At 50.7% G+C, this 27,858-nt stretch overlaps 1 protein-coding gene across 1 annotated transcript; it reads right to left on the reverse strand.

Annotated features, from left to right (window-relative positions):
• Nucleotides 1–7,847: 7,847 nt before the first annotated feature.
• On the reverse strand, nucleotides 7,848–26,603 carry SMAP2 (small ArfGAP2). The gene is made up of 10 exons (XM_041417624.1): nucleotides 26,456–26,603; nucleotides 15,811–15,944; nucleotides 15,258–15,343; nucleotides 13,936–14,014; nucleotides 13,027–13,107; nucleotides 12,513–12,591; nucleotides 12,095–12,195; nucleotides 11,125–11,290; nucleotides 9,791–10,092; nucleotides 7,848–8,986 (listed from the first exon to the last, which is right to left on the reverse strand). The coding sequence occupies exons 1-10, from the start codon at nucleotides 26,556–26,558 to the stop codon at nucleotides 8,858–8,860; spliced, it is 1,260 nt and encodes a 419-aa protein (XP_041273558.1). The 5' UTR covers nucleotides 26,559–26,603; the 3' UTR covers nucleotides 7,848–8,857.
• Between the last annotated feature and the right edge of the window lie 1,255 nt (nucleotides 26,604–27,858).

Genomic DNA, 27,858 nt, shown 5'->3' on the forward strand with positions numbered 1-27,858 from the left:
CTCCTCGAGGTCTGGAACGCTCTCCTTGGAGCTGAGATGTCCTCCTTGGAGCTGAGATGTTCTTCTCGAGGTCTGGAACACTCTCCTTGGAGCTGAGATATCCTCCTTGGAGCTGAGATGTCCTCCTTGGAGCTGAGATGTTCTCCTTGGAGCTGAGATGTTCTCCTCGAGGTCTGGAACGCTCTCCTTGGAGCTGAGATGTTCTCCTCGAGGTCTGGAATGCTCTCCTTGGAGCTGAGATATCCTCCTTGGAGCTGAGATGTCCTCCTTGGAGCTGAGATGTTCTCCTCGAGGTCTGGAATGCTCTCCTTGGAGCTGAGATGTCCTCCTTGAGGTCTGGCTGTCCCTCCTTGGGGTCTGGGAAGCCCTGCTCGGGGTTGGGATGCTCTCCTCGAGGTCTGGAATGCTCTCCTTGGGGTTGGGATTCCCTCCTAAGGGGCTGGGATACCCTTCTTGGGGTATGGAATATCCTCCTTGGAGTAGGATGCTGTGCTTAAAGCTGGGATTCCGTCCTCAGGAGTTGGGATACCCTCCCTGAGGGCTGGGATGACCTTCCCAAGATCTTGCATCCCCTCCTGGAGATGCCCTCCTTGGAGCTGGGATCTCCTCCTCCTCCAGACCAGGCTGTCCTCCTCAAGGTATGAGATTCCCTTCCCAGGCTCTGGGATTCCCTTCCCAAGCTCTGGGATTCCCTTCCCAAGCTCCAGCCCGCTCCCCTCGAGGCCTGGGACATCCTCCTTGGGGTTGGGACACCCTTCTGGAGAGCTGGGATGCCCTCCTGGATACTTGAATTCCAAGCAGGAGCGGAATCCAACCCTGGTTCTCTCCAGGGGGACATCTCAAGAGCAGCTCTGGAATTCGGGGGGCAGACAAAGGAGCGGGAGTTCCTTAGTGGGATGAGCGTTTTTGGGGTTTTTTTGTTCATTTTGTTTGTTTTTCCAAGCAGCATTTTGGTTCCCTCCGAGGGATCCAGTTCTTGTAGCAAACCCGGGAATTACGGAAGCTTTTTTTGAAGGTGCCTATTGAAATTTGCTGAAATTACTCAGGGGAGACACCACTAGAAACTCTTGGTTTCTTCATCAAATATTCCTAAATCCAATGACTGTCCTGAAGGGTCAGTTCCCAAGAGAGAAGGAACAAAATCCCGACACACCAAAAGATGAGGAGACTGGAAGAGGACAAGAGGTTCACGGGGAATTTCATGGGGCTGGCTCTGACCTTCAGTCTTCACCACAAAGCACCCCACGGCACGGTTGGGGTTTTTATAGGATTATTTCTTGGCAAAACACGGAATTCCACGATGCACAGAGCACAACAAAGCCACCTGGGCTTCTCCTGGTGGCACCGGGAATGAAGAACCAGCTCAGCCACAGCGGAACAAACCCAAACCTGAAGGAAAAGACTGTTGGGATGGAGCTGTTCCCTCCACAAACCCAACCCCAAACCTGGGCGTCCATAAAACCAAACTTGGGAGTCCTTAACCCCAAATCTGGGGTCCACAAATCCAAATCTGGGGAATCATATATCCAGTCCCAGGAGTCCACAAACCCAAACCTGAGGGTTCACAAATCCAAGCCTTGAGGTCCACAACCCCAGTTCTGGGGTTGCATAACCCCAAACCTGGGGGCCCAAAAACCCAAACTTGGTGTTCCATAACCTCAGATCTGGGGTTCCACCAACCCAAATCTGGAGGTCCACAACCCCAAACTTGGGGGTTCACAAATCCAGATCTGGGCAATCATAAATCCAAACCTGAGGGTTCACAAATCCAAACCTTGGGGTCCACAAGCCCAAACCCGGGGTTCCACCAACCCAAATCAGGGGTTCCACCCAAACCTGGGGTTCCATAACCCCAAAGTTCCACAACCCCAAATCTTGGGGTCTACAAATCCCCAAACTTGGGAGTCTACCAACCAGATCTGTGGGTCTACAAACTCCAACTTTGGGGTCTACAAACTCCAACTTTGGGGTCTACAAACCCACACTTGGGGTTCTACAACTCCAAAACTGTGGCCAGCAGGACTCTGTGCTGTGGCCAATGGCACTGCCACAACCTTGGTGCCATCACGACGGGGACTTGGAGCTGCTGCCGTGACTTTGCCAACTCCAAACCGCCCAGAAGGGAATTGGCTGGATCCTGCTGAGCTGGGGTGGGGAAAAGTTCATCCTTTCCCCCCGTGAAGGATGAAATCCTCCTCAGAGGAGAAGCGATTCCTGGATGGAGACCTCTGGGAATGTGGGATGCCCTGAACCTTGGGTGGTTTGGGGAATAAACTCTGTGCCCTGAGCTCTGAGGCAGGAACAAACAACAGCTTGGACTCGATGTTCCCTCCCGAGCACGGAGCAATTCCATGAGGCCAACGGAATCACGGCAAACAGAATTCCACGAGGCTCAACCTGGCGGCGCCTCTGCCGGATTTTTGACTCTCCGTGAGGGAAAGCATCCCAAAAGGAAAAGCTCTCTGCTCCTCCAAGCTGCCGCTCTTCCCTCTGCCTTCACCAACTCGATTCTGACGGGAAAACTCCAAATCTGCCGCGGCGGGATCGTCCCAGCCACGGAGCGTGGGCAGAGCAGGGAGCTGAGCAGGGACGTTGTGCTCCTGGAGTGCTCCTGGCGTGGGCACAGCTTCCCACCCCCTCCGCATTCCCGCATTCCTCCGGCAGCGCTTCCCTGCTCCTGCTCCCGCCTGGCTGCCAGCAACGTCCCACGGCTGTGCCTGCACGGGGGCTGAGCAGCCGAGCGCGGCCACCACGCGCTCCCCAGGGCCAGCACAAGCGTCCCCGGCTTTCTGCTGGAAAAATCCCGGTGAAATTCCACCTGGGAACGAGGAAAACCCAAAGATTTTGGCTCGCGAGGATGAGTTGGGGGTGACCAAGTGCAGCCTCTCCATGGGTGGGGTTCCTCCTGCTCCTGGGGAAGTGGGAACACCGTGGAGTGACACCAAAATCCAGGAAAACATTCCCTCCTTCCCTTCCAGTCCCCCAGGAGCTGCCACTCTCTTCCCAGCAGGAATGACCCACCTTAAGCTGGTGTGGGAAACCCAAACTGGGGGAGAAGCCAGGATTGTGCCACGCTGGGGTTGCAACATCAGCTTCTCATTTCTCAACCCCCAGGACCTCGTGTCAGATGTTTTCCTTCCTCAAACAAGGAGAAAAACACAGCCAAGACACCCAGAAATCCCAAACTGAGCCCCGTGCCAGCTCCTGAGGAAGTGAACTCCATCCCAGGATAAACTCCTGCACTCCAAGTTTGGTTTTTTGTTGTTTTTCTGGGGGAATATTTTCTCACAAAAGGGCATTTTTTGATGTGCAATTTGATTTTGCAAAATTCCCTGGAAGGAATTTCGAGTTTGATGGTTTTCTCTATTTTCTATCAAGAAAAGAAATCCAAATCACTGGTTTTGCCAGAGATTTTTTTTCCTGGAATGAGGAATTAATATGGAATTACATCAGTTTTGCAGCACATTTCACACCCAGCCCCCAGCAGAGAGGAGCAGCCCCCACCTGACACTGCCAGAACTGAAATCCAAACCCCCAGCTGGAATCACGAGGATGGATTTGACAAAAAAAACCTTGGAATGATGCTGGAACATCCCCTGAAAGCTGACAAAATTCACACAAAGCACAGAGAACGCTCCAAGATTCCAGGCCTGAGTTATCCCTGGTTTTCCACCAGCCTGGAATGGGCCAGATTTGCCAAAGTCCAGGGAAAATTTCCAAGAAATTGGGATCAGCCAGAATGCAGCTGCTGTTTCATCACCATCAGGGCATGCTGAAAAACTGGGAGAGGTTTGGGTGGAGTTTTCCCAAAATCCAGTGGAATCCAGCTCCAATTCCCTGAACCTACTGCCACAGAGCACCAGAGAGGGGGGGAACAAAATCCCCTCCACCTTTCCCAGCTCTGCCAACCTTTCCTCCAGGAGCTCCCAGCTCCTGGTTCCACACAGACCAGGAATTCCTCAGGAATGGGATCAGGATTCCCTTGGCTCACAGGGAATCTCTTCTGTTCACTGCCTGACACCACAACTTGGGAAATCCAGCCTGGATTCCACAATTCCCACCTGGACTCACAAAGCCCAGCGGGGCAGGAAGGATTTTTTTTTTCCTCACGCAAAACAATCCCTAAAAAACTGCACCAGGGATGCTTTTCCAGGTGGAAAATTTTTCTTCCAGTTGACTCAGCTGTTTCTTTCTGGATGGATGGGAAATGCCTGGATGTGGGAACCTCTGGATTGGTTTGGAAAATACCAGAATTGTGCAGCTCAAGGAACAGTGGCCGGGCTGAATCCAACCTAAATGTGTTTTTCCTCACGGATGGCAAGAGCTCTCCCTGTTTTCCCTGGGGATTTCATGGCTGCAGATGGATCAGGAGAATTCCCAGCAGGGTTTGAATCCTGCTGTGCCAAGGGCAGCACGGCCTTTTCCAGTGTTTTTGTAGCAAAGCTGTTCCAACTGGAAGTCTTCCCTCTGCTCCAAAGATCCCAGGCTGGTTTGGGTGGGAAAGACTTGAAAATTCATCAAATTCCAGCCCCTCAGAGGCTGCTCCAAGCCCCATCCTGGGACACTTCATGGACAGGGCAGGATTTCTTTTTTCATGGAGAAACCCCCTCCCAATCCTTGGCTGGTTGGTTAAAGGTGTGAAAATCAATTTTAGGAGTTGAAAAAGCTGCAGGAAAGACTTTTTAGGGGAAAAAAAAAAAAGCATCCCAAATAACAGGGTTGGAATTTTGGGGGTGACTCCGTGATCGGGTGGGACAATCCCGCTCACCTGAGGAAGATTTTGGGTTTAAAAAGACACAGAAAAGTGTCCAAGTGTTGGTCTGGGTGGCTGAGGAACCCCCACGTTGTGGGACCCCCGAGCATCCCTCAGGAACACCGGGAAGGACTCCAGGAGAATCCAGGAGATCCCAGTGCTCCCCCAGGGCCTGGAGCTCCGGTTGTTGCTATACCTCATCCTTTCCTTTTCCTTGGATCTTTCCCTTTCCCCACTTTTTCCATTCCTTTAGGACCCAGAGCTTGTGCACTCGGCCACATCCAGGTTTTATTTAGTTGTTTTTTTGTTTTTTTGTTTTTTTTCTGCTTTTGTTTTCCTGTGGAATGAAAAGCAATCCATGATTGGGGTGGGCAACTCCCAACCCTGCTCCCTTTGGGATCTGAGCCTGAGACAAGGGAATCCTGGAGCTGGAGGGATGATCCAGAGGGATCCCTGTGCCCCTTTTCCATCCTCCCTGTCCAGCAGCCCCTCCAGGGCTGCCCTGAGCCCCCAAAACCCTCCCAGAGGTGGGTGAGGGGCTCGACTCCAAAATCCAGCGCTGCTCCCACCCTTGGGAGGGCACAAATCCTTTTCCAAAGCCCTTGGAAGGGCACAAAGCCCTTGGAGAGGCACAAATCCTGTTCCAAATCCCTTGGAAGGGCACAATTCCCTCTCCAAAGCCCTTGCATGGGCACAAATCCCTTTCCAATGCCCTTGGAAGGGCTCAGATCCCTTTCCAAATCCCTCAGAAGGGCACAAATCCCTTCCTAAACCCCTTGGAGAGGCACAAATCCTTTTCCAAATCCCTTTCCAATGCCCTTGGAGGGGCACAAATCCCTCTCCAAAGCTCCTGGATGGACAAGGAGCCCCTGGAGCAGGCAGGGGGGTGACCCTGCCTCGGAGGACAGGTTGGAATGCTGATCCCATTCCCTGCAGGATCCCAGCTCCCTCTGGCTCCAAAGGGAATTTTCTCCCACCGCAGGGAATATCCTGAAGGAATTCCCAATCCCGAGGGGGAGCCCCTGAATGTTCAGAGCACTTTGAAGTTGGTGGCCTTGTTTTCTTAAAGGGCTTTGATCTTTTCATGAAAGGAGAGAATCTTCCCCATCCCATCAACATCATCATCATCATCCTCCTCCTCCCCAGCTCGGAATTCATCCCTGGAATGTTCAGGATGATCCAGGACTCTGGAATCTGTCATTAATCCCTTAAGTTTACCCTAAAAGGGGAAAAAAAAAGTGGGGAATTTCTCCTGGAATTCAGGCTGGCAGCAGCACCAGGGAAATAAAAACAGAGGGAAAAACCACGATGGATTCTTAGGAGTGGGCAAAGTGAAGTTTGGGAGTGTTTATCCCATGCAAAAATTCTGGATTTCCATTCCAAATGGAGGGATTTTATCCAGAATAAGGAATCTTTCAACCCAGCTTCCCCCTAAAATGTTTGAGGGGGAATGTAAGTGAATTGTGGAATGCCAGACTGGTTTGTGTCCATTAAAAATTAAATTAAAGGGAATAAAAGAGTGGGAATGCTGAGGGATTAAAGGCAAGGAGATGCTCCCAGAGCTCTGCCAGAAATTCCAAACCCTTGGAAGCTGAGGCTGAAAGGAGGGACGGGGGTGAGAGTGCAAAACCCCACAAGGACCCCGAAATCCCTCACATTTTCCAGCCTCAAATCGCCCAAAATTTGCATGGAAAGGGATCACCAGGAGAGGGGGGAAGTGTCAGAGCTTAATGAACCACGAGTTAATTGGCACTAAATGAGAAGGTGACAGCTGAGGGGGAAGGGAGAGCCAGGGGAAGACTTTCCTTGGATATTTTAGACTTTCCTTGGATATTTTAGGATTTTTGGGAGCTGGGATGGGAGCAGTGACCCCACCCCCTCCAATTTGTGCTAAACTGGGTTTAATGACAGATTCCTCCCATTCCACAACTCCACCCTCCCCAAAAAAATCACCGGGAAGGGGGGACCTGGAGCATCCCTGGAGCCCCAGTCCCACATCCAAGAGAAGGGGATGGGTTTGGGACAGCTACAGAAAAGTGGGAATATTTCAAAAAACGAGCAAAATGGAATTTTCTACCTGTGTCCTGTCCCGTTTTCTATGTGTGTGGTCCTTTCTTAAATGTCAAACTCTTGTATTTTTGTGGTTTCTATCTGCGGGACTGACGGCTCTGAGGGCGCACGTTGTTTTGTAAAATATTCCTGACGTTTTCCTTCCCAAAAAAAAAAAACAAAACAAAAATAAAAAGGGAGGAAAAGCTGAATTATTCACCTTTTAATTGGCTTTGCATGTACAGTATTGGGGCAGCAAGTGGAGATGATTAAAGCCAGCTTGAAAACTTTTTGCTTGTGCTTGAGTTGAGTTTTTCTCAAAAAAAAATCATCCCACAACCCCTCATGGATACTCTGGGAAAGAGGGGAATGGGATAACATTTTTTTTTCCCCTGGAAAAAGCAGGTTTGATGTGAGGACAGCAATCCCATAATGAATAAAAGATCCCACAAGAACCCCCAAACCTCCCTGGTTTCCAAATCCCCTCCAGCTTCCCAGGGAAAATGGGGACAGGAAAAGGAGGAATGGGAAGGGTTGGGTGGGATTTTGGGATGAAATTCCTCCCTGTGAGGCTGAGGAGGGGCTGGGATGGAATTCCCAGGGAAGCTGTGGCTGCTGCACCCCTGGGAGTGTCCAAAGCCTGGCTGGAGAAATCTGGGATGGGGAAAGGAGCAGGGGGTGGAACGGAATGGGACCCAAACCATCCTGGAATTCCACAATTCTCTGATTTTCCCTCATCCTTCACATCTTTGGACAACAAGGTTTTGTTAAACCCGAGTTTAAAATGGTTGGGATAATGGAATCAAAGCTGGAATGAAATCATTTAATCCCAGCAGCTGCAGGAATTCTGCTGCACCTTCCCCCCATCCCAAAGCTGAGGGGTTTGTATATAAAAGTGTCAACTTTGGATTCTTCCAGGCCTGGCTGTGCTCCCTCAGCTCCCTGGCATTTGGGACAGAGCCCAACCCAGAGGGAATTTGGGCTGATTTTTGGGATGAAATTCCCTAAATTCCCACACCTGGAGTGACCACCAGCACCAGAGGAGTCCACTGCAATATTTTATTTGGGAATTTACATATCCACAGGAGAGAGCAGACCACAAGTCCGACTTCTTGCTGACTTTTGAAGCAGTTTTGGGTTCTACTGGAGATGAGAAAAGAAATCTGCCTAAGATTAAAATGTCCCAAGCGAGCCAGGAAAGGGAGGAACCAGGATTTTACACAGGAACAACGACAACAAGAACGAAACAAAACAGAAAAAAAAATATGGAAAAAAGTATAAATTAGGATGTCAGAATCATTTTTAAAAGTGTAAGAAAACTTGCACAGGGCTCTGAGCCCCGGAGAATTAACTCTGGTTAGATTGTTAAAAGTGAAATTCCATCAAATCCTAACACCAGCCAGAAAATTCCCTCTGCAGTGCAAGTTTTTCACATTCCATTGGCTTTGCCCCCACTCCGGGCGAGATTCCTGCTTGCTCAGGGGGGGTGGGACAGGGCTTTTCCCAAGGACTTTGGTTCCAAGGAGGGTGGGAGCAGGGAGAGCTCCACTCGAGGGAGGAGGTAGCAAGGCTTGCTTGCCCCTGGGCTCGGCTTAAATCCAGTTCCTCAGCACCAAACGAGGTTCCCCACCCTTTTTTCCACCCCCCCAAAAAAAAAAAAAAAAAAAAAAAATTCATCTAACACTGCAGTTGAAGTGAGAAATCCCAGCTTTCTGGGCAGGATTCAGTCCAGATTTCCCAGTCCCACCTGTGCCCAGGTGCCCAGCAGGGCATCAAGTGCTACCCAGGAGCTCTGGTGGAGCTTTGTGCAGGGAGGGATCCCCTCCCTCCCCGTGTGCATTGACTGTGCTGAGGACGGGGCTGCGCTCGTGGCCGGGCCACCGAGCCGTCCCCGTGTTTGTGACAGTGGAAAGGCAGAGATGGAGCTCAGGGATGGAAACAAAATTTCAGGTTGGGCTGGGTGCCCCGAACCTGAAAGCAAAAAACCCTGAATGTCTCATGGAGCGGGTTTGGAGAACAGAACAAAGGCAGAAATGGTCACGTGCGAGCGAGGGCTCATTTCCACAGCGGGGAGCTGAGGGAGGGATTGCTGCCCTGGGCTGCTCCTCCTCCTCCCATGGACTGTCCATAGCCCATCATTCCATTGGCTCCATAGAAGTTCATCCCAGCCATCTGCTGGGTCATCTGCAAATGGGACAGGAGAGAGGTCAGGGATGGGCTCCCAAAAACAGCAGAGCCCTAAAGGGGAGCAGGGTGTGGCTCCTCAGAATGGGAGGACTTCAGGGTCCTCAGGACATCAGCAGGAATTTTCCCGTGGAAAGGGTGAGCAGGCCTTGGAATTGCCCAGGGAATTGTAGAGTCCCCAGGTATGGGAGGATTTCAGGGCAGGCTGGACATCAAGAGGAATTTCTCCATGGAAAGGGTGAGCAGTGCTTGGAATTGCTCAGGGAATTCTGGAGTCCCCAAGTATGGGAGGATTTCAGGGTCCTCAGGACATCAGCAGAAATTTCCCCATGGAAATGGTGTTCAGGCCTTGGAATTGCCCAGGGAATTGTGGAGTCCCCAGGTATGGGAGGATTTCAGGGTCCTCAGGATATCAGCAGGAATTTCCCCATGGAAACGGTGAGCAGGCCTTGGAATTGCCCAGGGAATTTTGGAGTCCCCAGGTATGGGAAGACTTCAGGGTCCTCAGGATATCAGCAGGAATTTTTCCATGGAAAGGGTGGTCAGTGCTTGGAATTGCCCAGGGAATTTTGGAGCCCCCACACCTGGAGGTGTCCATGGGAGATGAGGCTGAGATTGGACCCAACCTCAGAATCCTTTCCCAACCTGACCCATCCTGGGATCTTCAGGCGCTCCCACAACCCAGCCAAGCCCAGTTTACCCGATCCCGCCCCAACCACAAACCCCTGCACATCCCCTCGTTCCCCCCCCGTTCCCCACTCCCAGAAAACCCCTGGAAAAGCCCCCCAGGAGCCTCCCCCTCACCTGGGCGAGGTTCCACTGCAGCTGCTGCGTTGGCTGGACCCCGTACACGGCCTGGGGCACCGCGGCCACGTAGCCGGGCTGCTGGGCCCCCATCATCCCGTTGGGAACGCCCAGCACGTTGCCCACGTACCCTGCTGGGATGGCCACGGGTGCCACCATGCCAGCAGCTCCAGGCTGGGCCAGCATCCCCACGGATGGGGCCATCAAGCCCCCCATCATGCTGCTGGAAGGGGGCACTCCCGGGAAGGCGGGGTAGGGAGCGGCGGGATAGCCCAGCTGAGCCGGCGCCATGAACATCGCTCCTGGGGAAGGCAGGCAGGGAAGGAGCAGGGAGAAACGGGTCAGTTCAGGGGCTGGAATGTCACAATTCCAGCCACAGACTGGTTGGGATGTCCGGGATGAGCTGTGCCTTGTGCTGCTCACAGTTCTCAACAAAGCTGGGGAAGGAATTTGGGCAGTGACATGCAGGAATGGATTTCCAGTGGCAGAGGGTTGGGTTGGATACTGGGATGGATTCCTCCCTGATCCCCAGTGCTAAAGGACAGATTTGGGTTGGATATTGGGAAGGAATTCCTCCCTGATCTCCAGCGCTAAAGGGCAGGTTTGGGTTGGATATTGGGAGGGAATTCCTCCCTCATTCCCAGTGCCAGAAGGTTGGGTTGGATATTGAGAGGGAATTCCTCCCTGTGAGGGACTGGAATGGTCCTCCCTGATTCCTAGTGATAAATGGCAGGTTTGGGTTGGATATTGGGAAGGAATTCCTCCCTGATCTCCAGTGCTAAAGGGCAGGTTTGGGTTGGATATTGGGAGGGAATTCCTCCCTCATTCCCAGTGCCAGAGGATTGGGTTGGATATTGGGATGGAACTCCTCTCTGATTCCAAGTGCTAAAGGACAGATTTGGGTTGGATATTGGGAAGGAATTCCTCCCTGATCTCCAGTGCTAAAGGGCAGGTTTGGGTTGGATATTGGGAGGGAATTCCTCCCTGATCTCCAGTGCTAAAGGGCAGGTTTGGGTTGGATATTGGGAGGGAATTCCTCCCTCATTCCCAGTGCCAGAGGGTTGGGTTGGATATTGAGAGGGAATTCCTCCCTGTGAGGGACTGGAATGGATTTCCCAGAGAAGCTGTGGCTGCCCCATCCCAGGAAATGCCCAAGGCCAGCTTGGAAAAGGCTTGGAGCAACCTGGGATAGTGGGAAGTGCATGGCTGGAACGGGATGAGCTTCACATTCCCTTCCCACCCACCCCACTTGGGATTTTCAGGGACCACCCACATTCCCACTTCTCCTGGAGTTTTCAGCTCCCTCCCCTGGTCCCAGCTCAGGCCAGGGTTACCTTGTGCTGGCACCTGGGACGTCTGGGAGCCGTACAGGGACAGGATGGAGTCTTTGGAGAGCTGCTTCTTGCCCACTTCCTCCCCTTTGCCTCCGGGCTCCGGGAAGAGATTCAGATTCTCGGGAACGGAGCCAGCGCTTCCAGAGGTTGGCATGGAGCCAACAACCTGGGACAGAGAGACAGGATCAGGGCAGAACCCAGCACAGGGGAAAGGGGAAAATCCATCCACACACAGGGACGTGCTGGGGTGATGGAAGAGGGAGATTCTTCATTCAACGTGGAACAGGGAGATTTCAGGATTTAATTAAGAAATTTAGGTGAAGGAACATTCAGGGCAAACAGTTGATGTGTGTGGTGAAACACTGCATTCCCAGATGGATTTCCCATCCCTGGAAGTGTCCGAGGCCATGTTGGACACCCTGGCACAGTGCAAGATGCTCTTTAATGTCCCTTCCATCCCAAATGATGGCATGGAGCCAACAACCTGGGACAGAGAGACAGGATCAGGGCAGAACCCAGCACAGGGGAAAGGGGAAAATCCATCCACACACAGGGACGTGCTGGGGTGATGGAAGAGGGAGGTTCTTAATTCTTCAACGTGGAACAGGGAGATTTCAGGATTTAATTACGAAATTTAGAAGAAGGAACATTCAGGGCAGACAGTTAATGTGTGTTTGATGGTGAAACAGTGGCACAGCATTCCCAGATGTGGGAATGGAAGAGGGACATTCATTCTTCAACGTGGAAGAGAGAGGTTTCAGGATTTAATTAAGAAATTTAGATGAAGGAACATTCAGGGCAGACAGCTGATGTGTGTGGTGAAACACTGCATTCCCAGATGGACTCCACATCCCTGGAAGTGTCCGAGGCCACGCTGGACACCCTGGCACAGTGTCCCTGCCCTTTAATGTCCCTTCCATCCCAAATGATCCCGGACACAACCAGGCTTTTCCAAGCATTCCCAGCTCACCTTCCTGGAGTCTGAGCTGGATCCCACGGATGCAAAGAGGTCCAGGTCCTTCTCCAGGCTGCTGGGCCGGCCGTTGGTGACGGGCGTTGTCACCGGAGCGTCTGCAGGGACAGAGGTGGCCTGGGTGTCCCCAGCCTGGGGACACCTCTGTGCCACCACTGCCACCCCTCCCAGACCTGACCCCGACCTCCCTAGTCCCTCTGGAGCAGGATTTGGGAAGTGCCCCTGGGTTCTGTTTGTCCCACAGAGCTCCAGCTGCTCCTGGAACACCACAGGATAAAGGGAAAAACATGGAAAACTCTTCCCAAGCAGCTCAAGCTGAATATTCCTGCAGGATTCCTGGGATTGTTCACCTGAAAGGGAAAATGAGGACTGGAACTCCTCAAATTCCCACAATTTCTGAACCAATTTCTCTTACCCAGGCCCAGCAAGTCCATGACTGGCTCAGATTTGGGGGAACTTTTCCTGGATTGCTGCGTTTCGTCCTTCTTTTGAGGCTGGGGGAAAAGAAACAACACAAATCTTATGCAGCTTTTAGGTTCACTCTGAAATGGTTTTAACAAGATTAACCTTAAAATCCCCTTTTTTTCCCAGTGGATTTAAGTGAAAAATAAAAGCAAAATTCTCTTTGCTCTTCCAAAATGAGAATTTCCCAGTTTTTTGTTGTCCCAATAGGTTGTCAAATCCAAGCAGGCTCTAAACTAGGGAGAAGCAGCTGCTGGAGCTGGAAAAAGCAGCAGGGAATAGCTGGATTCCAACCTGCACATCTGCTCAGTGTCTGGTGAGCAGAGCAAAACAAACTCCCACCAGTGACTCAAAGCACCCAGGGTGTGACTGAGGCCAGAAAAATGCTCCCAGAGCAGGCTGGAATCCCTCTGCTCTGCCTCAGGGATGTCTCCACAGCTGCTCCATGGTTTTCTTCCTGATCTTACCATTTTCACCTTCTCAAAGATGATGGGTTCCAGTTTTCTTTCTGACTCGTTGGTCCTTTTCCATTTGTCGTCCTTTTCTTTCTGTGAGGGGAAAAAAAATCACTGACATGAGGGGAAAAGTTCCTGACTACACCAAGAAAAAGCTCTCACCCGGTGCTGTTACTGATCTAAAACTCCTCAGATCTAAAATCCCTCTGAAAAAGCTGAATTTGAGGTAAATTTTTGCATTTTTCCTGCTCTGAGCAAGGAATTGGACAAGGCCCTTCCAAGATCTCCAATCATTATCCCTGATTTATTGCCTCCCTCTTCCATCCACACAAACCAAACAGTTCCAAGAGGGAAAAAATCAGGAATTTAAACAGTTTTGTTCTTTTCTTTCTGTGAAGGAAAAATCACTGACATGAGGGGCAAAGTTCCTGATTTTACCAAGAAAAAGCTCACACCTGCTGCTGTTACTGATCTAAAACCCCTCAGATCTAAAATCCCTCAGAAAAAGCTGAATTTGAGGTAAATTTTTGCATTTTTCTTGCTCTGAGGAAGGAATTGGACAAAACCTTTCCAAGACCTCCTCCAGTGTGAGATATCCATCCACACAAACCAATGAGTGAGATGAAGAAGAGGGAAGAAAACAGGAATTTAACCCACCCAAAAAACTCCAACCCCTGAGCTCTGCCATGTCTGTGATCCTGCCTTTTTTTCCTGGATAATCTGGAATATTCCCTGAATATTCCAAAATATTCTCTGAGCAAAATCCACTCAGCATCCTCAAATCTCCTCAGTGCTGGGCAGGAATTCACTCCATGAAGTGCAAGCAGCCCTGGAGAAGGGATTTCTCCTGACACAGGGAGTATTTCAATAGATATATTTGAATATTTTGTTTTAATCACAAATTTAGGCCTCCAGACTCACCCTGAAGGCGTTGATGTCGATGCTTCTGTCCATGTATTTCTTCTTCTCATATTTATCCCGGATAAAACTCTCCACAGCTCTACAGCAGCTGGTTAAGGACAAAGGATTCCAGAATAGAAGCCTTATTTGACAGGGAGGAACAAGGTACAGGCTGTAACTAAATTAAATCATTGTTTAAAGAGCATTTCCAGCAGTAACTTTCTTAAAATAATTTACTGCTGGATCCCAACTTGGTTTTTGCCCCTGGGTTATTTCAGGTTATTTCAGTGCTATAAAAAGGGAATTAAATCAGGATTTAAGCTCTTGCTGTGTTTTGTCCATTGTGTTTTTTTTTGTTTGTTTGCCCCAAGCATCCCCTCAGCACATTCAGATCACAACAGGATTGTGCACCTCAAAAAGCACCTCAGGTGCCAGATTAACTCAGATTGATGGTGGAAAGGTGATTTTGTGGGTTTTTTTTTAGGTTCACATCATTCCATCCCTGCTTACTCAGCATTCCTGCAAGGTGGGAGTTACAGCTGAAGCATTAAAAATTCCATCAGAGAATCCCAGCCTGCTTTGAGCTGGAAAGGAACCTAAATCCCTTGGGCAGGGGTACCTTCCACTACCCCAGGCTGCTCCAAGCTCCATCCAGTCTGGGGGACACTCCCAGGGATGGGGCAGCCACAGCTTTTTTGGGAAATCTATTCCAGCTCCTCCTCACCCTGACAGGGAGGAATTCCTTCCCAAAATCTCACCTCTCCCTGCCCTCTGGCAGGAATCCACCCCCTCTATCCTGTCCTTTGCAAATCATCTCTCTCCATCTCTCTTGCAGCTCCTTCAGGTCCTGGAAATCCACAATTAGGTCTCCAAGGAGCCTTTGGAATACTCAGAACTTTGGAAAAGCCAACCCTCCCATTTCCTCCAAAACCTTCAGCTTTTGGGCTCACTCTGAAACGTCAGAGATCTCAACCAGATTAACCCTTAAAATCCCTCCTTTTCCAGTGGGATTTTTTCCATTCCAGTGCATTTTTTTTCCCATTTAGGCCAAAAATAAAAGCAAAATTCTCTTTGCTCTTCCAAAATGAGAATTTCATGGTGAATATTTCCCAGTTTTTCATTGTCCCAAGAGGCTGTCAAATCCAAGCAGGCTCTAAACTAGGGAGAAGCAGCCGCCTCCTGTGGTGACCTTGGTGTTCCAGATCCCCATCCCAATCCCTTCATTCCCATTCCCTCCCCAAGGGAACAACTTCTCCTTCAGGGAGGTTCAACCACACAGCTCCAGGATGGAAATCTCTGTGGAATTTCCATGTTTTTTCAGGAAAGGAAAAAAAAAAGGATGCTGGTCTGTCTGGGGCCTCCGGAAGTTCTCGGGCAGGTAGGCTTCGTAGAGACGATTGGCTTTGCCATTCCCCATCTCCTGCACGCACTGAAATCCAAAAAAACTCCTTAAAATTTTCCTTCTCCAGGCATTAAAGCTCTCCCACAAGATCCCAGGCTGCCAGGGAAGAGAAATCCAGGGAAGGGAGATCCACCTGAGAGCCACTCTTCACCCCCAGGGGATGCTGAAGCAGCTGCTCCAATCCCCTCCCAACCCTAAACAATTTTTAGCTCAAGGCAGGATAAATATCCTGTTAGCAACCCAAAATCCCTCTGGAAGGAGAGGTGGGAAGCACCTCCAGGGAAGCAGGGATTGGTCATTTAAGAGACTTGCAGCTCCTTAAGCTTTACTCTCTGCTGTTTGCCCAGTCTGGAACGGGGACATTTTGTTGTCCTTTTCCCTCCCAACCTATCCCAGCTGGAATTCTTCTTCCTCCTCCACTTCCCCCATTTTTTTGGGCTATCCTGGCTTGGTTTATTTACAAAAACCCCACAGTGCTTTATCCCAGCCCTCACCTGGATCTGTTCCTGTGTCCACTGGTCGAGGTTGACAGATTTGACCCTGGATATGTGAACTCCCAGGTTCCTGTGGATCCCGGCACAGCGGATGCAGATGAACACCCCAATATTCCAGGACGCCCATCGTGGCCCTGGGAAGAGACAGAAAAGTGTTTCCCACCAATCCAACCCTTTTTTCTTTTTTTTGTTTTGGCCTGGAGCAACTGGGAAACTGCACCAAGTGAACTGGAATTGAGGCCTCTGGATTCTCATCCAGGCTGGAAACTGGAATTCCACATCAGGAGGATGCTCCCAATCGTTATCCTTGGGGATTTATTGCCTCCCTCTTCCATGCACACAAACCAAACAGCTCCAAGAGGAAGAGGAAAGAAATCAGGTTTTTAAACAATTTTGTTCTTTTCTTTCTATAAAGGAAAAATCACTGACTTGAGGGAAAAAGTTCATAATTTCACCAAGAAAAAGCTCACACCTGGTGCTGTTACTGATCTAAAATCCTGAATTTGAGGTAAAATTTGCACTTTTCCTGCTCTGAGCAAGGAAAAAACCTTCCACGATAAAAAGATCTTGGATAAAATCCTTCCAAGATCTCCTCCAGTCATTATCCCTGCAGATTTATTGCCTCTCTCTTCCATCCACACAAGAAGAGGCAGGAAAACAGGAATTTAAACCACCCAAAAAAACTCCAACCCCCTGAGCTTTGCCATGCCTGTGATCCTGCTTTTTTTTTTTTTCCTGGATAACTCAGCTCCAGAATATTCCCTACAGCAAAAAAAAACAAAAAAAACCACTCAGCATCTTCAAATCTCCTCAGTGCTGGGCAGGAATTCCCAGCTGAGCCAGGACCAAGCACTGAGCCCAGGATTTGGTCCCAAAACCAATCCCAGCCCAAGGAATGATCAGTTCACTCCAGTTTCCACAGCTCTGATATACATTATTTGGTTTTCCTGGGTCAAAACAAAATAAAGGTACTGGCTAAGGTCAGACATTCCTGGTTTTCATGCAGGACAGCTCCAAGGTGTGGATGGGAGATCATGCCAAGGATAAAAAAAACATCCACAAGGGAAAGATTAAGGATCTCAGATGGACTCAGTGCACCCAGGAATCCCAGCAGGGCACACAGAGATCCACAGGAATTCCCTCCCCTCTCTCAGCCATGCCAGATCCTCAATCCTGCTGAAAATTTTAGGAATATTTTAAAATTAAACCCACTGCTCCCAGTCCAGAGCTCCAGCTGCCAGCACAAACTGGTGTCCCAGGGCATGAGAAACTGGGAAAACACAAAATTAGGGATCAAAGAGCCTCCACCAGCCCTTTTTTCCAGACATTCTTCTGGATGATGAAGAGTTATCCTGCTTTTCTTGCCACAGCTAAAATAGCAGCGCCTCAAGTTAATGAGAGGGAGGTGGGAGGGGGAAGAGGGGGAAAAGTGTAATTTCAAAGCCCTAAAAAAGCAGTGCTGTATTTGAGATGCTGTTAACAGTTTAATTCCTATTCCTGGGGAAAGCCTGGAGCATCCTGAGGGATTTGGAGCTGATAAATGCACTCAGGGACCCTTCCAGAGCACAGGTATCCAACCTCTAACAGGTAACTCCAGCAGCTCTTCCAGGGAATTCAATTAAAAATGCCTTTATTAAGTTTTCTGGCCTTTCCTGCCATTATTTGCTGCTTTTTCCCTCTCCAGGAGTGGCCTTTGGGAATGATATCAATTTAATGGAGCTGAGAAATTCACTTCCCAGACACCCTTGCCTACACCTCAGTCCCTTTATTACCTCCTTTATTATCAAAGCAAAACCCACAACTTCAGCCCCACCTGAAGATGCCCAAAAAATGGGAATAAAACCCTTGGCCAGGATCCTTTCCTGTGATTTCTACACGGAATTCTCCCCCAGATCCACCCCCAGGGCTCTAACGTGAGACTGCTGGAAGGATTATCATGAGATTCAAGGTTAGATTTAAAACTCCAGATAAATTTAGCCTTGATAGGACTAAAAGGATTAATGGGCAGCTCCTGGAGTAATCAGCTCACTGGGTTTGTCACATGGACCAGCTCAAGGCACCACAACCTCCCACTAAAACATGACTCAGGGGTAGTGTCACACTCTCCTGCTGCTCCAGTGTCCCCTCAGGGGTCTGGGACAACAAGGCAGCCACAGCTGGAATGTGCTGCAACTCCTAAATCCGAGTTCTGGGAGAGCCAAGATGGAGCAGCTTCCTTATATTTGAATTAAAATGAATATTTAGGGTTTTTGAACCCCTCCCAGCAATAAACACATTATACAACCAGGGGTGAGCTGCTCCCTGGGGAGATTCCAGCTGGGATTTGGGTGTCCTTGAACAGCCACAAGGTGCTGCAGGAAAGGCTTCCAACCTGCAGGGAATGGAGGATTTGGGGGATGTGGGGTAGGTTTTATGCAGGGCCAGGGCACAGATTGTGAGCCCAGCAGCTCAGGGCTCTGCTGTGTCACAGGAGGGACTCCAGGGCCACACAGGGAGGAATTCTGGATTTTCCAAAACGCTCCCTGAGCTGCGGCCACAGCAAACCCTGGTGGGGTCGGGATGGATCCAACACCCTCCAAAACCCCCTTCCCAGACATCCAGCTTAACTAAACCAACACTTTAACCTTCAAATGCCTTCTAAAAATGTTCTTTTAAAATGTCTCATAAAGCCCTGAGGTTGTGGGAGGGGGGAAGGGTTTGGTGGAGATGTAAACAACCTCCCACTTCCCTCTTTGGAGCAGCTCACGCTGGAACATCTCCCACTAAAAATCTCCCTGCAAGTGCCCAGCGGCTCAGATTTTGCTTTTTAGGGCTTTTTGCAGGCATTTCCCCAGGGTTTCACAGCTCTTTTCAAGGTGACTTGACTCGAAAAAGCTCTGGGTGGCATCTCCAGATGTGAATTTCATGCCATGCTGCTGCTTTTCACTTCCCCAAAACCCAGCCCCAGCTCAGACCCTGCAGCAGCTTCAGTGATAAAAGGGGGAAAAAACCCTGGGTTGGAGTTTAGGGGAACATTTTTCTGAGAAAAAATGGGTTTATATCAATAAATAGCAACAGGGCAGCTTTAATCAGCAGTGCTGAGCTGCCTGGGGGAATTATCACCCCTCACAAAAGTGGGCACACCCTGATTAATTGAGAATGGGGGCACCTCACCCTCCTGGCTCAGGGAATTATGGATTTATCTCCCAGAGCATTGAGGACAAGGCCGACAGAAACATTCAGCTCCTTAAACCACTAAAAAATAAATTTGTTTCTTGCACGAATCCTCTGGCTGATGTTCTAAAATCAATTCCCCTGAGGCCGAGGGCCCTCAGAGCCACCAGGCCAAAATGGAAACCCCATTCCCACATGGAAAATTGGGAGTTTCCTCCTGTGACCACCAGTGCCAGCCTTGCCTGATGCTGCCACCACTTCTGTATCAGCTCGATGATGATTTTATGTCTGATTTTATGATGCTAAATGTCTCAGCTTTAGAGGTGATTTTAACATCCATGGGAAGCAAAGTCACCTGGCACCAACCCTGCTCAAATTCATGGAGCTTCACCTCAGGCCTGCACAAATCCCTCCTGGATTGAAGGAAACATCAATTTGGAGTACGAATCCAACGTTTTTCAGAGCCTGGCTGCCCACTGGGCTTAGCACAAGATTTGGGTTAGCTCAGACCCCTTTGGGATGCAGGAGGATCAGGAACCCCAAAGCATCCCTTGCTCAGTGAATTTGCATTCCCACTTTTCCTGAACATTGAGTGCATTCCCCAGGGAGGAGGATCCAGCAGGGATTCAGTGCCCAGCTCATGCTCCAGGAGACAATTCCAGAGCCTGTTTTACATCCCAGCCTGTCAAAATAAACTCCACATACCAAGCTGCTCGTGCCAGCTCCAGTCCCCCTCTAAGCCCTGCTCATTAATGCTCCAAGGGCTGCTGAATAATCTGAATGACTGAAAAGGATCCTAATTCCCTTTAAAACCCCCAGCCTAATTCTCTTTTCAACTCCCAGCTGCTCCAAAGGAATCACTTGCTCCAAGTTCACACCCTGGAGTGGTTTTAATTGAGAAATCCCGAGGGGATTCACTCCTCACCCTTTACTCAGGCACCAAATTCTGGCCCAAGGTTCCTGAGGCAACTTTTCTGCTGTAATAACTCTGCAGAAAGCATTTAAAAATAAACCAGGAGCTGGCTGCAAAACCACAGCTCCTTGGAAAAGGAAGAGCAGGGGAAAAAAAAAAAAAAGAAAAAAAAGAGCTGCTACCATGGGCAGGATTGAGGGAGCATCACAATGGAGAGCGTGAGGAAATATTCCCAGTGGAAATGAGCAGATTTCAGGGAAATGTGGCCTCATCCATGGATCCCAAAACTGCTCCGTGTCTGTCTGTGGAAAAGGGACGTGGGGAATTCTCCCTGGAGCAGGAGAATCCCTGCCAGGGGATATCCACACCCTCAGCCTTCCACCAGGGAAAAAATTCCTCGAGTCCAAGCTGAATAATCCTCATTTTTCTTTTGCAGAGTCAAAGGACGAAGGAACTCAGGATCCAAGAGGTTCCTCTGCCTTGTGGTTTCCTTGTTCTGGAAAGAAATTGCTCAAGGATTTACTGCCATTCGTGCTGCTCAGAGCTGGGACAAAGCCTCTCTTGCAAAACAACTTCCTCTGCTCTTTGCTGGAAATGTCTACTCTGCACTTCCAGGGCTTGGGGGAACCAAAGGAAACTCCAAAAACCCACTTCAACCAGCTTCAAGACCTCTAAATGATGTTATTTAGTTATTAATAACCGAGCTGAGCATGGATCCTGCTGCAGGGACCAGGGATGCACCTCGGATTTGGGATCAATCCCTGCTGCCCTCCCAGATTTAGGGCCAGACTGAGGGATTTGTGCAGCTCTCAGGGGATGCTAAAGCCAAACCCTCACTTTAACACCCACAAAAAATAGTTTAATCATCCAAAAATTCAGCTTTATACCATCCTTTGAAAGAAGAAAGGGCTGTTTGGGGGTTTTATTTTGCTTTTTTTTCTTCCCCACACAGTAATTACAGGCCTCAACCACATTTTGCATGAAAAACAAAGATGCTGGCTCTGATTTCCTCCAGAAAATCTTCCAGTTTAGCAAAAAATATCTAATATTTAAGGGCCCCGTGGCCTTGAAGCCCAAGATTTGGGTGTTTTTGAGTAAAGATGAGCAGCTTTCAGTGCAGCTTTATCACTGCTACCATCGTGTTCTTTGAAGTGCAGGTGGAGGAAATGAAAATTTCTGTGAGCAGCAGGGTGGGGCTTTCCTGCTGCTGCAGAAAGGGATGGTTGTTCCTTCAGTCAATGAAAAGGTGACAGGGACAATTTCAAGCAGTGCTGTCACCAGAATCCATGAAAAACAACTGGGTGACATCAACACTGATGGTGACACAGCTTAAAAATATAAATATACATTAAAAAAAAAAAAATCAGTCAATTCCACAATCCATGGACTTCCTGTGGCATCATTTTTGGACCAAAACCACACATCAGCCAATCCTGGAAATTGCAGATTCCAAGGAGGCCTGAATTTCCATGAAATGCAAATAATTTAGGTGGTAGGTGCACCTGTGAACAGAGCAGCAGGGTGGAAGCTCTGCCATCACTAAGTTGATTTTTGATGCTGTAAATAGAATTTTGCTGCTTTTTAAGATGTTTTTAATTTGCCACTTGGTGTTGAAAATATTTAGACTCTGTTTTTTAATTTAATTTGAGTTAAAGATGTTTTAGGAGCCACTAAATCCTTAGAAAAGCTCTGAGCAGAGGAAGGTCCTGGGTCAGTTTTTGATGGATTGAGAATTTTTTCAGTATCTAAACATGATAATCATAATAATCTCAATTAATATCTTAATTATAATAATACTGATTTTCAGACTCATGAGCTAAACATCCCTTGAAATTCCATGGGAAAGGGGCAGGAAGGAGTGGCATTTATTGCCAAAAATAGAGAAAAACCAATTTATTAAGGCCCAGGTAAATCCAGCCTCGCACCCACTGCTCCAAGTTCAAGACAGCTCCTCCTAAAAGCTCCAATTTTGTCCCAGATTCCCTGGGACACCGGGAACAATCACAACCAGGGACCAACCTGAAGGAGCCCCGAGCTATTCCTGACTTTTTGCTTGGTTTCAAGACCTACTTTGCATTTTGGAGCACGAGCTCCCTTTGCACTGCAGCTGCCATTCCTTACATAACTCCTGGCAGTTTCTATAGGAACAAACTTTACTCCAGCTGGGAATCACGTGGCATTTTTTTTTGGGGGGGAGCTTTCTTTTCCCACCTCCAGAGGTGGGGCAGCACAGAGAGCCCAGGTGCTGCTGCTCTGAGGATTATCCCTATTTCTGGCAGATGTAGGGCCACAGATCCAAGTGTGACTCAGAGCTCTGCTTAAAAGGGATCTTCCTACAACTAATTCCACACTAAATCCCTGTTGGGAACACTGATGCTTTTTTCCCCTTGCTTGAGTGGGCAGTTCCAGCTCCAGGCAGGCTCAGGGTGGACAGAGCTGTGTCCTCTCCCAGTTTTACCCTGCTGAGGTGAAGATCCCAGAGGGATAAAGTGAATTTCAGGGCATTTCCACTCGCTTCGTTCACAAAGCTCTCAGATCTGAATTGGGAAGAGCAGAAAAGCAGAATAATGGAAGATCCCAGAATATTGTGGCTGCAGCTGAGGATTCAAATGAACACACAACCCACATGGATCCCTCTGGCAAGATTCCCTGGCCTAAGGCTGAGCTTTCTCCTCATCCCAGATTTCCTAAGCTGAGCTGAGCAGCTCCAGCCCCTCCACTTTGGGTTTTTGAAGGTACAGGCTGCACCACTCCCCCTCCATCAGCACTGCCATCCTGATTCTCCTTCCTCCCATGCAGCTGTTCCAGCAGCTATTTAAAAAGTTCCTCTTGGAATTGCTCTGCCTGCAAAGGAAATTCAGCTGCAGCTCAAGAGGCTGCTGGAGGAGGAGGAGTTGAGTCACGCAGATTTTCAGGGAATATTTGGTTTGGATTAGTAAGAGTTAGGCTGGACTAAAGCAGCTCCCCCATAATTCCCAAATTCCACTAGAAATCAGCCTCCCCATATCACTTACTCCACCCCAAGCTTCTCCCCCTTCCCATCCCATATTTACCCACCTCTGGGCAGGGATTTCCCCAATCCTACACCTTTTTTTTATTTTTTACTAAAGAATTAAACCTGGATTTACGCCAGCAGCACTTCTCCCATCTAATCCCTCAGGATACAAGGGATGGATTTAGGCCTGGAACCCACGGATCTCACAAGACAAAGGGATGAAGGGAAGAGCCAGACAAAGCAGGGGGAGCACAGGGCAACCTGAACCTCTGGGCAGCTCCCGCTCCGACGTCACCACCCCGGGATCCACGGAGCCTGCTGGATGCATGGATGGGACTGGAGAGCAGAGGGAAGACTTTGGGAGAAGGAGAGAACCAAACACAATTAGCTGGGGGTGCAGAGCAGCTGCAGGGGCAGCAATGAATCCACTCTGTGTCGCCCAGTGGGAATTTTCCAAATCCCGATGGAGATTTCGCCTCATCCCTCCCTCCCTCAGCCATCCCAGCTCCAGGCTGCCACATTCCAAGCAAGGAACGTGCTGCTGGATGCTCAGCTCAGGCTGTGCAGCAGCTCTGTTATCTCTCAGACACACAAAAAGCGAGCAGCAGCACCACAGCCACCCTTGGAATGGCACCAGCAGCAAAAACCCCACCTGCCCAGCAAGTGCTGCTCTCTCCAGGTGTTTTTCCAAGTGATTCCCACAGCAAAGACCTCCAAGGAGAGGATTGGAACTCAGCAGTGCCCACCCTGCCCTGCCTCAGCTCTCCCAGTTCCCCCAAACACCAGGTTGGCAACAAAAAGAGGAAGAGAGTGGAGAGATTTCACCCAATTTCCTGCAAAACAAGAACTCTGAGCAGGGTTTGCTGCAGCAGCAGAATCACTCTGAGATTTCACAGAATCTCACACTGGCTTGGGTGGGAAGGACCTTAAAGCTCATTTAATTCCCCTCTGCCATGGGCAAGGACACTTCCAGCTACCCCAGGTTGCTCCAGTCCCTGGGGAGAGTGCAATGTTGCAGTTATTCCAGGAGGAACAGCAGGACTTCCTTGGCATCAGAGCTGGGAGAGCCCCACGTTCACCAAAAATAACAAAATTGCCCCAAAACGGCAGGAATTCCTTGGAGCTTCAGGCAGAGACAGCTCCATTCACTAAAACTGCCCCAAAACTGCAAAAATAACAAAACTGCCCCAAAACTGCAGGAATTCCTTGGAGCTCTGGGCAGAGACAGCTCCCGTGGCACCACATTGATCAAAAGTACCAGAACTGCCCCAAAAATGCAGCAAAACCCTGGAACTCTGGGCAGAGACAGTTTCATTCACCAAAACTGCCCCAAAACTGCAGGAATTCCTTGGAGCTTCAGGCAGAGACAGCTCCATTCACCAAAAATATCAAAACTGCCCCAAAAGTGCAGGAATTCTCCCTGGAACTCTGGGCAGAGACAGCTCCATTCACCAGAACTGCCCCAAAACTTCAGGAATTCCCTGAAACTCTGGGTAGAGACACTTTCATTCACCAGAACTGTCCCAAAAATGCACAATTCTCCCTGGAACTCTGGGCAGAGACAGCTCCTGTGGCACCACATTGATCAAAAGTACCAAAATTGCCCCAAAATTTCAAGAATTCCCTGGAGCTCTGGGCAGAGCCAGCTCCCATGGCCACATGTGCCCTGGAGGAGGAGATTTCCCACTTCCAGGAATCTCATTAGTGCAGGGGGTAATTAGTGGATCAGATAAGTGGGGACAGCCCCAGCCTGCTCTCCAGGATTGGTGCAATCCCTGACCTCAGCCAGGAGCAGCTTCCAGCTTAGGAAAGGTTGAACTCCACACTAGAGCTTCATTATCATGATAATTAATTAATTAGAATCCTGCGCTTCCAGGACGCGCCGTGACCAGGAGAGGCTCCACCACCCCGAGCTGTGGGGTTGAATTTATTCCCATTTTGGTGGAATTTGCTCTCTCCCAGGCCTGAGCTGAGATAAAGGAGCTATTTCTGCCCTTGGGGCTGGCAGGAGGTGCCAAGAGATAAAGGATTGGCACCAGGGAGAGGAACATCCTGATCCCACCACCACCTTCATCCCAAAGCCAGGTGTGCTCCAGGCAGGTGGGAAGGATGAGGTTATTGTGGTTTGGGGTGAAAAGAAATCATAATTATCTCATTTTTAACACTGTTCAAGGGGGCTGTGCAGTTTTGGAGGTCACACTGAGGTGACCAAGCCCTTTGTTTACAGATGGATTTGGCCAATCCCTCCTCCAAGTTCAATTCCAGCAGCTCTTGGGAAACGAGGCTCAAATCCAGATCTCCAAGAGATTATGGCAGCTCATTAAAACAGGATTTTGGGCAACTTTAACTCTTTTGCTGCAGGAAAACAAAGCAGCAACCACAGGGGACAAGGAACAGTTTTATTCTTTTGTTTTATCCTCTGGAATTCAAACATTTCCTCTCTCAGGGTCATAACACACCTTGGAATCAGAAAAACATGGAATGGTTTGGGTTGGGAGGGACCACAAAGCTCCTCCTGTCCCTTCCACTATCCCAGTTTGGCCTTGAACAATTCCAGGGATGGGGCAGCCACAGATTCCTGTGCCAGGGCCTCACCAGCCTCACAGGGAAAACCCAGCTGGGAAAGGAGGACAAAAATGTGGAATTCCTCCAGTGGTCCACGATCCCAGGGTGAGGTTACAGCTCCTTCCCTGCGCTGGCATTCCAGCCCCAGGTGACAGGATGTGACTCCCCAGCTGGAATTCCCTCAATCCCACAGCGCCGGCTTTTCCAGGTCCCTCTTCTTCCCCCTTTCAGCAGAGGCCCCCACCCACTCTGGGGTGTTTCCCGGGATTCCCACAGGGAGATTTGGGGCCGTTCCCTCCCCATCTCCCCTCGGCCTCCAGAGGCTCCGGGAAGCGCAGCTCCTCCCGCTGCGACCCGCACCAAACCCAGCTGGGCTGCGGCCAAAAATGTGGGGGTTTTCAGCCGAAAACCACCGGGTTCTTTCCCCCAAAAGCCCCCTGTTGTGCCCCCAAAGAACACGGCGTTCTCTCCCCCAAAACCACCGGGTTCTTTCTTCCAAAACCACCCTGTTGTGCCCCCAAAACCACGGCATCCTTTCCCCCAAAACCACCGGGTTCTTTCCTCCAAAACCATCCTATTCTCCCTCTCAAATCACGGAGTTCTTTCCCCTAAAACCACCGGGTCCTTTCCCCCAAAACCACCAGGTTCTTGCCCCAAAAACCACCCTGTTCTCTGCCCCAGACCCCCCCCGCTCTCTGCCCCAAACCCACCCTGCTCTTGCCCCCAGCCCCATCCCGTTCTTGCCCCCAGCTCCCCCCGTTCTTGCCCCAGCCCCCGCAAACCCCCGTAACCGCCGGGGCACCACCGTTGTCCCCCCGCCATCACCGGAGCGCTCCCCTCTGGCGGAAACACCGCGATGCCCACCCTCACCAGACCCAACCGGGGCTGTCCGACTCTCGGGGGAGCGCCCGCACCGGAGAGCACCGAGCGGCGAGGCCGGTGGGGAGTGGGGGGGGCACCGAGGGGGGTGCATCCGGTGCGGCGCGGGCTCAGCAGGCCCCGCCGCCCATCCGCGCTACCTTTAGCCTGGCAGTCGGCGCAGAACTTGTTCTCGTCCTCGGCCAGCAGCCCGGCCAGCACCGCCTGGTAGCGCTCCACGTCCCGCACCGATTTTCCCGTCATGGCGCGGCCGGCGCTGCCCGCCCGCGGGTCACGGCCGGCCCGCCCGCTTCCTGCTTCCGCTATGGGCGGGGCTACAGCCGGGGGAGGAGCCAATCAGCGCCGGCCCCGCGCGGCAACGCCTCCCCCGCGCGCCGCCGGTGCTGGGCGCTGATTGGTTGCGGCGCGAGGGAGGAAGCCAATAGGGAGAGAGGGGAGGAGCCAGCGGGTGTATGAATGGGGAGGGTCACGTGATGGGGGACAATGGGGGGACAATTGGGGGGGGCGGTGACGACTTTTGGAGGGCTCGGAGGCGCTGGGTGGGGGATTTTGGGGGGCTCAGGGTGCTAGGATTCTGGGTGGGGGTTCAGGGGTGTGGGGTTTTGGAGGCCCAGAGGTGCAGGACTCGAGGTTGGGGAGGATTCAGGGGTAAAGAAGTGCTGTGTGTGGGATTTTGGGGGGTCAGAGGGGCTGGTTGAGGATTTTTGGGGGGCTCAGGGATGCTGGGTGGGGGTCCAGGGATTTTTGACGGGAGTTTTGGAGGCTCTGATGTGCTGGATACGGAGTTGGGGAGGATTCAGGGATACAGAGGTGCTGTGTGTGGGGTTTGGGGGGCTCAGGGATGCTCGCTGGGGGATTTTGGGGGACCCTGGGGTGCTGTCCCTTGCCTGGAGGGGGGGACCTGGCAGTGCAGGCGGCTGAGGAGAGGATTTCAGGACGGGCAGTACCCGAAAAACCGCGATAAAACGAGCAATGGCACCGACAGGAGACAGAAATCTGTCACTGAAGCACTCTGAAAAAACAGCCGGAATTACACAATCCTCCCAAAAGTGCCACTCGTGTCCCAGAAAGGGACAGTGCTGGGACACAGGGCCACGAGCAGGAGCATCCCAGCAGCTCCGGGAGGGAGAGATCCAAAAGGAGATGCTCCCAGATGGTTTTTTTCTTTTTTTGCCCCAAACCGCCAGGTTTTGGTGCAATTGCTTCCCTAGGAGGAAGAACAATCCAGGAGCGATCCGAGAGGAGGAGGAGGAGGAGGAGGAACGGGCCGGGATGAATCATCCCGTGTACCCTGGCAATGGGGGGCGGCTGCCGGCCCCTGTGACCTCCCCTTCCCTGCCAGCACCGCTCTGGGGACATGGGGACATCCCCGAGGGTGACAGGGCAGGAATTGGGGCAGGAATCCCCCAGGAGCTGGATCCCAGTGCCGCCCCCATCGCGGGGTGTGGGGGAGCTGCGGCCACAACGCGTAGTGGCACTGGTGGGGACACCGCGGGGACATCCTGGGACATCCTGGCCGGGCTAGCCACAACGCGCAGTGGCA

Source organism: Onychostruthus taczanowskii, unplaced genomic scaffold (genome assembly GCF_017590055.1).
Source record: "Onychostruthus taczanowskii isolate IOZ18803 unplaced genomic scaffold, ASM1759005v1 scaffold56, whole genome shotgun sequence".
Lineage (NCBI taxonomy): Eukaryota > Metazoa > Chordata > Aves > Passeriformes > Passeridae > Onychostruthus > Onychostruthus taczanowskii.